The sequence below is a fragment of the Toxotes jaculatrix genome, chromosome 23 (genome assembly GCF_017976425.1).
Source record: "Toxotes jaculatrix isolate fToxJac2 chromosome 23, fToxJac2.pri, whole genome shotgun sequence".
Taxonomy (NCBI): Eukaryota; Metazoa; Chordata; class Actinopteri; family Toxotidae; genus Toxotes; species Toxotes jaculatrix.
Window position 1 is genome coordinate 4,523,606 of NC_054416.1, and position 12,211 is coordinate 4,535,816.

At 44.8% G+C, this 12,211-nt stretch overlaps 1 protein-coding gene across 2 annotated transcripts; it reads left to right on the forward strand.

The window, feature by feature from the left end:
* On the forward strand, window positions 1-12,211 carry nat8l (N-acetyltransferase 8-like). 2 transcript variants are annotated; one of them, XM_041031347.1, is made up of 3 exons: window positions 1-482; window positions 1,924-2,088; window positions 11,636-12,211. In XM_041031347.1, exons 1-3 carry the CDS (start codon window positions 179-181, stop codon window positions 12,001-12,003), a joined length of 837 nt encoding a protein of 278 aa, XP_040887281.1. In that variant the 5' UTR covers window positions 1-178; the 3' UTR covers window positions 12,004-12,211. The 2 variants fall into 2 exon arrangements, with proteins under 2 accessions (XP_040887281.1, XP_040887282.1); XM_041031348.1 differs by lacking the exon at window positions 1,924-2,088.

Below are 12,211 nucleotides of genomic sequence, written 5' to 3' on the forward strand. Positions count from 1 at the left end.
ATCACACCGGCAAGTCTTGGTCGTCAGAAACGCTCAGGGTTGCAGCAGAACATCCCCTTTCGTCTTATCCCCTTCATCGTTTCTCTGTTTTTTAAGAAAAATCTCACGCATCATCCATTTTCATTCTCATTCTTCCCGCTTTTTTCCGAACTGTAGTTGTTTATTCGCGGCCAGTTGCATGCATTTTTCGTCTCCCAAAATGGTTTGCGAGACTAAAATTGTTGCGGACGAACACGATGCTATACCTGGGACCAAAAAAGAGTCGATCATGTGGAGCTCTCCTCCGTCCAGCGCGGCTCTGAACCCCGCCGAGGCCAAGGATGTGAGGAAAGATGCGGTTTTTATCCGCGAGTTCGAGCGCGGGGATCAAGAGGAGGTGCGCCGCATCTTTTACGAGGGTATTATGGAGAGGATACCCAACACGGCGTTTAGGGGGCTCAGGCAGCAGCCCAAGACCCAGTTTTTATATGCTCTTCTGACAGGTAAGTACCCTCATTACTTTGCATCAGGTAGCCTATGTGCAGGCTTATTTATTCCCATGAAAGTGTTTAGACCCAGTTTTCTAAGGACAGAAAAAAAAACACTTTAATATAATTCATAACATTATTTATGAATGTAGTAATTTGCAAGCTCTCATCGCAGGGTAGGCTAATGTCTCTGTTCCGCTTTCGTTTTCATTCCGAATGTGATTCAGGCTATTTGAGGAACTGGTCTTAAATCTCACACAATCTAACGTTTCTCTGCACTATCTGGCCCTGTAGGCGATGTACAGTTAAGTTGAAATCTGTTGCAACGCCACACTGTGCCATCGTGGCTCTCTTTCCGCCGGCACACACCGGCATGTTGCCCATCATGCAACAAAAGGCATGGCCAGGCGCATGGTGCATGTGTATAAGCCGGCGAGCCTGCTGATGATGTGATGACATGCCGGTGCCGTGAATGAGTGAGTGAATGAATTTGAGGATTGGTCCACTGGGTGCGCGCACGTACCCAAAAAAAAAAAAAAAAAAGACACTCCGCCGCGCCATCCCAACACATCCATTAAAATCCCCCGCGGCGCGCACACGCACCGTGCGAGCACCCCCACGCACCCCTCCCCACCCCTCCGCCTCTGCACAGCAGCCAATGCGCCAGTCATGCACTGAACTCGTTCTGTTTTGTTGATGTTGCCGGCGCAAATAAAAGCCTCATGCGTCGTGAGCGCTGCCGTTACGCACGTCGAAACCAACCAGTTACAATCTCAAAATCTATGTAGTTCTGCCATGAAAACTCTGTCAATGTGGCGTTAGTTAGAGTTGTGCTTTAGACACAGTAGTTCTGCCTGTAATAACACATAAACAAATTATATCCAATTGCTGTTTCTTTGTGGACAATTAAATTCTGTCTTTTAGAGTGAGAAGTCATTACCCTCTACATTCCAGCGCTGATGTTTCGCACCACGCTGGGGTGCTGTGGAGTAAACTAACTACTAGGTTATTGCATGCCACGCAGCAACATGCTATGCAGCATCCAGCCTGCTTATTTGTGTTTCCCTTTGCGCCCCCCAGCGTCACATCCGACTAATTACTCCAACGTGGACTGTACTGGTTTGATGAATTCAGTACTAGCATGAAGTCTCCTCTGAAAACTCAAAATATTCTTTTATCATATATATCTGTACTAATGTGCCTTACTTCACAGTCTGATGAATGCTACTTTGCCGCCTTGTGTAAAACTAATCCTGATCTCTCTATACCAAAGTGTTGATATTGTACCATTATAAAAGAATCTGATGCAACTGTTTCACTTACTGATGCTTAAAAATGTCGTACTGAATCTGCTCTTTTTCTGTCTGTGTCTGTGTGGGGTCAAATTCCGCCAAAATCAAACATGTGATTCTCTTTTCTGACAGGTTTCGTTTATTTTTCTTCCATTTCTCCATAGTAATGTGCTTTTTCGTGACCAAATCCGTCACGCTGACCTGCTGTGCACCCCTCATTCTCATGGGTGCGCGCTACTACTACAGCAAGAAAGTTATCCAGAGTTATTTGGACTGTGCTCTGCACACGGACATGGCTGACATAGAGGCTTATTACATGAAACCCACAGGTAAGACGTGGGAGAAACCTCACTGTTCTCACTGTAGTGTGAATAATAAGATAAATACACATTGTCCGGTTTGTCATTTGGCAATGCTCCACCACCAGTGTTACTTTAAAAAGTAAGAGAGAGGACTGATGATAAAGATGCTGTGTAAAAACACTCCATCCATACTCCATAAAAGTTAAGATCTGTAACTTTGCCACAGCAGGAGGAATCAAAGAAAAAGCCCCCAAATAACTATTACAGGTAGTGTGACTGACGCATACTTGAAACTGTAAAACGTGGCTGGGGCGAGGGAGTCTTCAGGCAATGCAGAGGCAGCTCATCAAATATGCAGGTCGTCTCTCTGCTTCCCTACTCCTCCACCCTTCTTTCCCACCCCTCCTCCCTGTCTCTTTCTCCACTCCTTCCCCCACTTGCTTCCTCTCTGAGCTCCACTTGGTCACAGGCGGGGTGGGGGTGTGTGCATCACAGGGCAATTGATCGCATGGAGGAAACTGCTGATACACTTTCTGCAGTACACACGGTGTCGGCAAGGCTCATTTCCTCCACTAAAGCTTCTAATTGGAAAAAAATCAATCCACCTCCAGTGTCATCTCAAACTATTCATTTTATTCAGGAGTTCAGTTTTGGGTTTGAGCGATGGCCGACCGCAAACACGTCGCACATTTTCACACGTTCCCCCTGCCTTTTAACTTCTTGGATTTATCCCCTTTTAACCCAACGGCAATATAAACGTGGGCGATATAAAAAGCAGGTGTTGGTTAAGCCAGTCAATTGCCCTCCATTGTCTCTTTCTCTCTGACATTGTGCCCTCTGGCCTGGTAATCCACTGCATACACAATTGCAATTTAGCATTCCCATTATTGGTGCAGGGCCGTGATGGTTTAGAGGGGGTCAGGCACCACTGCTCTTGGACAATGCTAATGATTCTATCCATGCAAACTGAATGGGCCCAGGGGGACGAACACCTGGGCACCAGCATGAAGTCCTGATGGAGAGGCACCTCTGACGTCACTGTCATTTGTTGTTGTGTGTGTGTGTGTGAGTGTGTGTGTGTGTGTTAAGTGTGTACAGGATGGCACATAGCATGTAGGAGTGTGTGATTATGTACAGAATGCAGCATTTGGTGCTCAGCAGAGCACTTGTTGAACTTAAAGGCCCAGGCTTCTTTGAACAATCGGGTTCTACATGAACACATCATTTTCTGCCCACATTAGAACAGTTGTTTTTTTTTTTTACATGAGAGATTTCTGTGGTTCAAAGTGGGCGGGGCTCAGCTGGAAAAGGGTGATGTCATGTATTTCCCTACACCAATCAGATTCAGGACAGCTGTCAGATTGTTTGCTTGTGCTAACCACTAAATTGATCAAATCGCTCCTGAGTTTTTCCTGATAAATAACACCTGAGGATGATTTTCTTTTTTCCAAAACAATTACTTTCATTTTTGAGAAGCTCTGAAGCCGAGTTTTCAGGACCTTTAAGTCTGTGTTTAGTGAATGTCAGTAGGGGAACCAAGACTTAATAATAATGACAGCTAAAAGTCTATTAAAGGTGTGTATGAAGTGTGTATGAGGGTATGACAGGGACGCCTGAGAGTACATCTGAACATGTGTGGGTGCCGTTGAGGGAAGCGGCGCATGAATGTATGGGTCTGTGTGCTTTGAGAGAGCATTTACTAAATGCATGGGGCTTCATCTTTCTGAACTTAAAACACTTTTTAATCAGTGTTTAATAACTGAGGTGTCCTGGCGCGGATGATAAATCGGAGCGTCACAAAATGTTAATGTTGTTTTGCTGCAGCCCAGCAATTAATCATGTTAAAGGAATAACACTCATAACACTGCAGCAAGGAAGAGAGAACCAAACACACACAGACAGAGAGAGAGAGAGAGAGAGAGAGAGAGAGAGAGAGAGAAGATGCCCTTAGTAACCCATTCTTTACATTTTTTATAGCGTGAACTGAATAAACTCTATAAACTGACCACAGACAGCTCGGGTAATAGAAGAAAACTGACTGACTGACTGGAGCCACATAACCCTGCACACATGCTGCAGCTACACCAATCAATACTCTTATCTCCTCTGTGTGCGTGTTGTGATCACTCACTCGGCTGCCACTTAAGGCCAGCTGTCACCTCTTTCATTTGCCCCATAATAAAGTGTGTGCGTGTGTGTGACTGTGTGTGTGATGGTGGAGAGGTCGTAAAGCAAAGTGAAGGAACAAAGCATGGGAGTATAAATATATATGGCAGTGCCAAAAAAAAAAAAAAAGACTAACCGTTTGTTTCCTTAACAGTGACAGAATTTTATATGCAAATTTAATTTTCAAAGCACAGTTTGAAATGAAATTTTCAGTTTTCTCAGTCTGGAAGCTGAACTTTCAAAATGATTTTGGAAGGATTTGCGATAAGTCTTGAGACCATTATTCGAATTAAACAGTTTAATAAGAGCTCAACAAATCCAAACTGATGCAATTACAATACAACATCTGCTGGCACAAATGCCGTGGGAGGTGAAAAACCAATAATGAGTCAATCTGGCGATCAATATGTCCACTATTAGCGTGTTAACAACCACACTGAATTTACTGAGAGGAACTGAAAATGATAACAAAGGACACAAAGCGTATTGAGGGTATTTCATCCACATAAAAAAAAAAACAGTTGCAAAATACCAACTTGTTTGCCTATAAGCCTTTATCCATGAGCAGCTGACCCTAATTCCTTGTACAGCATTCATCTAATCCCTTTGTAGTCCTGCATTAGAAGATCTCAACAACACAAACATTTCTTAATCTACGTGGATGTGTCATCAGAAACAGGGCTACGTGAATGACAGGTTTAGCTGACCAGAGAAGCCACACTGAAGCAATTAAATTCAAATGTGGTGCTTGTTCCTGGTTGTAACATGAAACCTTCACCTCTGTAAGCGTTTCTCACTCTGTCTGAGCCTGGTTCGCGTCAGCACCGATCTCACAGAGCAGTGCTAACATGGTTGTTTGCTTCTCTCATAGGAAATGAATGGAACTAACATTAGTGTAAAGCTCCATTGCTGAATCCCGTTGCGCCGAGGATGATAAAAGATCTTAAACAGCTTTTTCTGCAGAGAGAAACCAACTTGAAAAACAGATAGGAGGTTTCACTTCATGCTCAAGCAGAAGTTGGACGACATACACCCTCCCTTTGAACTCCTTACTTGCTCAATCACTTTAGGTTACTCTGAAGCAGCTTAGCGCCTAAAGAGTGGATGTAATATAATGAGGACGGCACCAGACACTGAGCCAAACCCTCCCTGGCTGGAAGTGATACCCACTCAGTAATACTGGCTGTTTAATGAGGCGTCATTACCGCTGCAGGGTCTCATCAAGGCAGGAGACATTATAATACCTGCCGGTCAGTCTCATTGTAGCGCTGTGTATATATATAAATATGTGTGTGTGTGTGTGTGTGGGATGAGCTTGCTCTGTTCCAGGGGAGAGAGCAGCTTCCTCCACCGGTACCTGCTGTGCTTATTTTAGCTCCGAACGAGGGAGAAAGAGGGAAACAGACAGAGAGAGAGAGAGAGAGAGAGAGAGAGAGATGTGTGGAGGGAGGGAAGGAGGTGAGAGCTACATAGAAAATGGGGGCATCTAAGGAAGGGGTGTGCTCCTCAACTATAAGATATACTGTATTTTGTACGTATGTGCTGGTTAGCACACAGCACACATACACCTGGGAATATTTCAGGCTCGTCAGCTCAGATTAACAAGCTATCGCTCCATCTACTCTTTCCTCCCCTCCCCTCCCCTCCCCGCCCGTTGCTGTTTGAACCACATTATTTTATTTTTTTCTCCCACCTGTATCGCTCCACTTCCTCTCAGTGTCTCATATATGCTGAAGGTGCAGACAGGTTATTCATCACCCTGGCACGGAGGATGTGATGCCTCCTCCCAGCCGAGGAAACAGGCCTCAGTCAAAACTACAAAAAAAAAAAAAAGAAGCGATAAGCATCAAACAATTTTATGTGCTGCAGATACAAAGATTCAAAGCATATACATATGTACAATAATTTTAGAGAAGAACTCTGTATAGTGGTAGCACGCTGCACTGCCCCCGCTTTGGTGTGTGCAACTGATGCCTGAAGGTCCCATGAATGAGCTTACTCACTCAGAAAAAGGACTTAGAAAAACAGAGGAAAGACGGACAACGAGGACACCACGTTAGCCGTGTTGTCCTTTACATGTTTACATGACAGGCTGACTCTGCTGTTCCCAGACTGTACACAGTGAGAAAGTGGAGACCCCGCTGGTCCATTACCTTTACAGTACTCCGCAGCTACGTGAACATGTGTATCTCTCGTCTATTCAGCGTTTTGAGTAAGTGGAGCCGGTCATTAATAATGTATTGAAATCTCACCAGCCTCAGCCTTTGTTTCACATTCAAATCAATACGGAACAAAGACATTCACTGGAAAGAGCAGATGACGAGTCAACAGCAGCGTCATTAATTGCAGCAGTGACTCTCTAGTGACCACAACGCTCGATCACAACAGATCAGCAGTTTCAAAGCTTGCTGTTGACAGGTGGATGATTACTTGTGTGGTCTTTATTTACACTGGAACAATATAGAGTATGTAGATTAAGATGTAATAGGCTTGAGTCACTTTTTTTATACTGGTGTGAAGCCCACCCTGATGGCCTTTGACCCTGGTAACGAGGGAGGAGAGAGAAGCTCAGGCTGTAGCCGTAGCATCCATGTGAACAATGGCATGCACACAGTAAAGTGTAGCATGTGTGTAAAATGTGGGTATGTACCTGCATGTATGCATACAAACAAACAACACGCATAGAGGCGTTGATGGGCAGGGAGGCAGTAAAACCAACAGTAAACGACCAGATAATGAGCTAATGGAAATGTAACAGAGGCTCACACACTGCCGGAGTGTGTAAGTCTCTGCAAACACACGTGACCACACACAGGCCAGTGCGTGCAGTCTCCTCTGCATGCTTAAGGCCAAGTTGATGGTAAGGGCTTTTTCTACGGCAAATTCAAACTTCAACACACATGAATTTTTAATGCTGTGTAACTGCGCCGTAAAGCATGTCCTGTGTCTGACGGTCACCTCCTCTCACCCCCATTTGTCCGTGACGGAGGAAGAAACTGCTGATGTGTGGGTTTACATGTGACAGGCTAATCTGTACTCCCAGCATGCACTCTGATCTGAGGAGGAGGGTGTGTCTGTGTGTGTGTGTGTTTGTATGGAAGGGAATTAAAGAGGCTGTATTTGACGTATAAGTCATAATGAGGGGAAAAAAGAAACCAGCCCCAACAAAGAACATCAGTCATTTGTCTTTTTAGGACAGAAATCTGTGCTTTAACATAATCTGATATTACACCACATTTATACCAGATGGAGATGTAATCACCAGTAGCAATGCCTACTTTGCCATTTAACGCCTGACGGGATCAGATTAATCATTCAGTGATGCAACAGTTTCAACTCAGAGCCGCTCCTGAAACATCAGTCGCCCAAGCTTAATGTGTCTGGCAACAATAGCACACGTGCTGTGGAGAAATATAAAAACCACAAAATTCAGTTTTTTGATTATGAGAACACGAAACAATTAGCAAGGATACGCAGAGAATAGAGTCGAGCTACTTATGAGCTTTCATCGGGGCTTACACCCACAGAGTTCTCAGGATGGCGTTCGGCTGACAGAGAAGTGAACTACAGCACAGTGAGGCGGCGTCTAGACTGAACGCTTATCAACTGAATTAGCCCTCTAGGTTTCATCTGCAGGAAAAGAGAATAATCTTATTAGACAACAAAGAGTATTCCCGTGTATGCTCTCCTGTGTGTGCAAGTGCTTGAGTATGTGTGTGGGTTTTTTTTTTGGGGGGGTTTTTATGCAGGATTCATATCAGAACATCAGCCAGTATTTAGCTCTCCCACACACATGCGAGTAGGCATATTAATATCCTTGTAAAGTAGTGAGAGAAATTAGATCTGTTGCATTAAGAATAAGGTAATCAGATTTTTGCTTGTGCGAGAATCATCACGAATGATTTCCAGAGCTCTGACCTCTTCCTTCTCGTTCTCGCTTTGATTTACTGTATGTCTGTGTCTTGAGATCATCTGTATTCTTAAGCCCCCCCCGCCTCAAATAATGGTAGATTCTCTGCCCCCCCCTCCCCCTTTGCATCTGCCCTAGCAGCAATAATGGATCCTCTCAGGCTCATCACTGTTAGTTGACACAGATGCCTCGCCTCCCTCCTCGTCCTCTACTCACTCTTTCTTTCACAGAACACAGATGAATGACTTCTTTCCTCCATTTTACTAACTTTTTTCCTGAGTTAGCTCATTCATAAGACTTTCTGGCCTCACTTGCACATATCAAAACTTGGGCGGGACACTGTGGTAGTACTGTGTGAAGCTTTACTCTTCAACGAGCCGCTGGGCTGGAGCAACAGTGAGCTTAAAGCCTTGCTTAAAAACATCACAAGAAGAATAGTTGGCGTATTGAGTCGTACTCGTTCCCTCTTTGTAATAAATCTTGTGGTAACATGAAGGATTAAGCAGCTTCTCCTTTATGAATTATTATTTGCTGCTTTCAGCAGGAAAGAGGGAAGGTAGACAGGAAGAGGAAGAAAGAAACAAAAGTAGTAGATTGACTTGAGCCAAAGATATTAACCCAAATTTTTTAAATACATTTGCCTTACTTTTAGCAGTAGACACGTTTATTCTTAAGACAACCCAGCAACTCTCCCCACACATCCCTCCAGCCACTAGCATGCAGAGTGACCCACACAGCCTTGCTGAAGGAGTTTGGAGTTAAGTGCTTTGCCCAAGAGAGGCTTTACAATGGCTGTCGAGGGAAAGAGGAGAGCGTTGCCCCTTCACGTTCCTCCCAGTGTCTCAAAACTAAGCAATTAAATAGAAAAATAAAGCAGCACAATCAGCAGTACGCCACAAAGCATTTGGTGTCAGATGCAGCAGATGTGAAGTTTCTTGCGCCGTGATGTTAGGGAGCTTCGAGATCAATTTACCCCTCTTAGCTTTCACAAGAAAAGTGGAGTGAGAAGGAGAGGGATGACATATGACAGAGTTGTTTTTTTCCTTTTCCAGTGTAGTTCATTGTCAGTGTGATCTGAGTGAGCCTTCTGAGACACGGCGTTAAGTAATACACAGTCTGATGAGCAGATAGAGGCAGAGGGCTTGTTGGCGTGCATGCTTTCCTGTGCTGTCCTCATTCCTGGCAAAGGCTCAGTTCAGACAGATGGTCAGCAGGGCATTATGGAAGCGTATTCCCCCCTCCTACACCTCCAACACGCACACACAGACACACACACACAAACACATGCACGAGCATAATAATGCCGGCAGAGTGCCGCAGGAATTGACACCGCAGCTTTGACATCTGCCTATAATGAAACATCATTCCATAGTATTAGTGAAGGCTGCGAGACACTTAGCTGCTAACAACTTTGCAACTCTAACAATCATCCACCAGTCAAAGCTCCACACATAATCAACTTCACACTTTAGAGGCCCACAAACGGCAGCTGAAGGATTTTTACTAAGCAGAAATGACCTAATGTAATGAAGGTACACTGCACAGTCACCTGACCTTGCATCTCTTCAGAGAGAGTGAACAAGACAAAATTTCTGATTAGTAATTTCCTGTGTGCAAAGTTTTCCCACCAGCCTGTCCATACCTGCGACCAAAAATCAACTGGGCCAAACAGAGTGACAGTACAACACCTCGAGTGGGGAAACAGGATGCTCTTACGTGGTATTTTCAGTTATTCAGAATGTTCAGGAGGGTGCGTCTCACCTCTTCCCGGTGCTATGAATCTTCCCACATTAAATTCAGAATCACACGTCCCCTAACAGATTAATGAAACGCTGGTTGCACACTGGGAGGGCAGGGAGTTTCTCAGGCTTTCCTGTTGCTGCTGCATCCTACATATGACAGTTGTTTTATTCAGTAACAGAAGCCTCCAGATCAGCTTAATACAGGGCTACAGGGGCATCAAATCCCGCCTAACACACGGGGAATCCAGCAGAGGCATGATGTTGATGTGACCGTCTGTTTGTGTGAGTGTGTTTTTCTTTTTTTTTGACATTGTGTTTGTGTGTGTGAGAGAGAGAGAGATTCAGCATAAATAAAGGAGAGTAGAGGTTTTGTGTAGAGGCAAAGAAAGAGAGAGTAAGGACAGAGAAAGAATTAGGATTCAGAGCTCATGGACAGACGGACGCAGATTTTTACTGTCCGCAGGTCAGCCTCTGCCAGTCACGGAACAGTCAGATTTACTTTATCTATAATAAACAGATGGCATTTGAGTACAACCGCTGCCAACACATGCCGTAAATACTGCTGACATTAATGGAAGGGCTGTTTGAACATGGTTATGTAATAAAAACAGGAGGCTGAGAGAGTCCTTTTTTCCTTGAAAGATTATGATCAGTAAAGGAAATTAAGCAAGGGGCGTGCACCTGCACGCTATGTTCATATTAAAAAGCACCTGATTAACATTCAGAGGCGAATGATTTCAAAGAGGCATAATTACCCATAATATTATTTACTGATATTCTTCTCTGCAGCATTAGTCTGCTATTTAAAGCCCTGCGAAGTTGTTGTTGATGTTCTATGACAGAGGAATGTGGAGACTATGAACAACAGTCTGATTTTAACTGTTTAGAAACAGGTAAGATCCATCTAATTAAGACCTGTTGTTCTTATTGTTTGGTCACACTAAACTAAACCATTATCACTGAAAATAGCATTCGAAAGCAAAAAGGAAAAATTATTCACAAGCATAATCTTTCTGTGTCGGGTCAGAAACTGCAGCACGAAAAAAGATTGATATTAAAACAGGTTGAGATTCGAGCTCTTATCTGTTCTCTGGTGGAGGAGCATTGTCTGCTGACATTTTTATCTGTATTGGTCTAACCTTGTTTGTGTGCTAGTCTTTTTATCATTCTGTCTGTGTCTGTCACCAGTGTCTGTCTGAGTGTCTGATGTATTAACTCTGGGATACAGGAAGTTCCTGATACAGTACGAGCTGCTGTAAAAGTTCCAGTCCCTTGTTCCAAATAAGCTTAAACTCCCGTAACATGAGCGTGTAAACTTGGAAAAGTTCTTTATCTCATAATTCCCCCAAAACTTTCTCTCTGTTCTCTGAGATCTGTGTCTCTGTTCTCAGTGACCGCTCCATCATGCCTGCACTTTTAATCAGCAGCGTCTCACTGAGAATCTAATGCCATTAAGCACCAGTCAGACACTGGTCTCTGGCCTCCTCATTCATCTGTTCCCTGCATCCCTTCTTCTGCTCTTTCTCCCTTGTTCTCTCCACTAAGAACATTTAAGCTATAGGACATGATGCAACCTGCTGCTAATGGAAACACAGGAGGTTTATTCTGACTAAACAGCCCTCATGCATCCTATCCCATGCATCTTCTCATCTAACTCTGCAATTATTGCCCCCAGCATGTTGGATTATTGAAGTATTATGCTTTAACTTCACCCAAACTTAATTTTATCAAACATATCGCCCCTTGTCTCTGTCAGGCTCCTGTTTCTGGGTGGCAGTGCTCGACGGACGCGTGGTGGGCATCGTGGCGGCGCAGGGCCGCGAGGATGACAACACGGTCGAGCTGCGGCGCATGTCGGTGGACTCTCGCTACCGCGGCAAGGGCATCGCCAAGGCGCTGGGTCGTCGGGTTCTGGAGTTCGCGGTGCGCAACAACTACGCCGCTGTCGTGCTTGGCACGACGGCCGTCAAGTTGGCCGCCCACAAGCTGTACGAGTCGCTGGGCTTCCGCCGAACGGGCCAGAGCGAGGACTACAGGCTCCCCGGCATGAGCCGCTCGCCGCTGGAGAGGCTCTTCTTCCAGATCCGCTACAGCCGCTACCGCCTGCAGCTCCGTGAGGAGTGAGGGGTGACAGGGAGAGAGAGAGATGGAGAGGGGGAGCTGGAGAAAGAGAGGGACAGAGAGAGAGAGAGCAACGACCCTTCTTCACCTGAGAGCCCCGACCGCACCCTCTCCTCTGACAGCTTTTATTTATTTTGTGTCATTAGAGATAACTTCAAGTACAACTTAACACTTCTACTATTTCATCTTTAAAGTCACTAACGTTTTTATT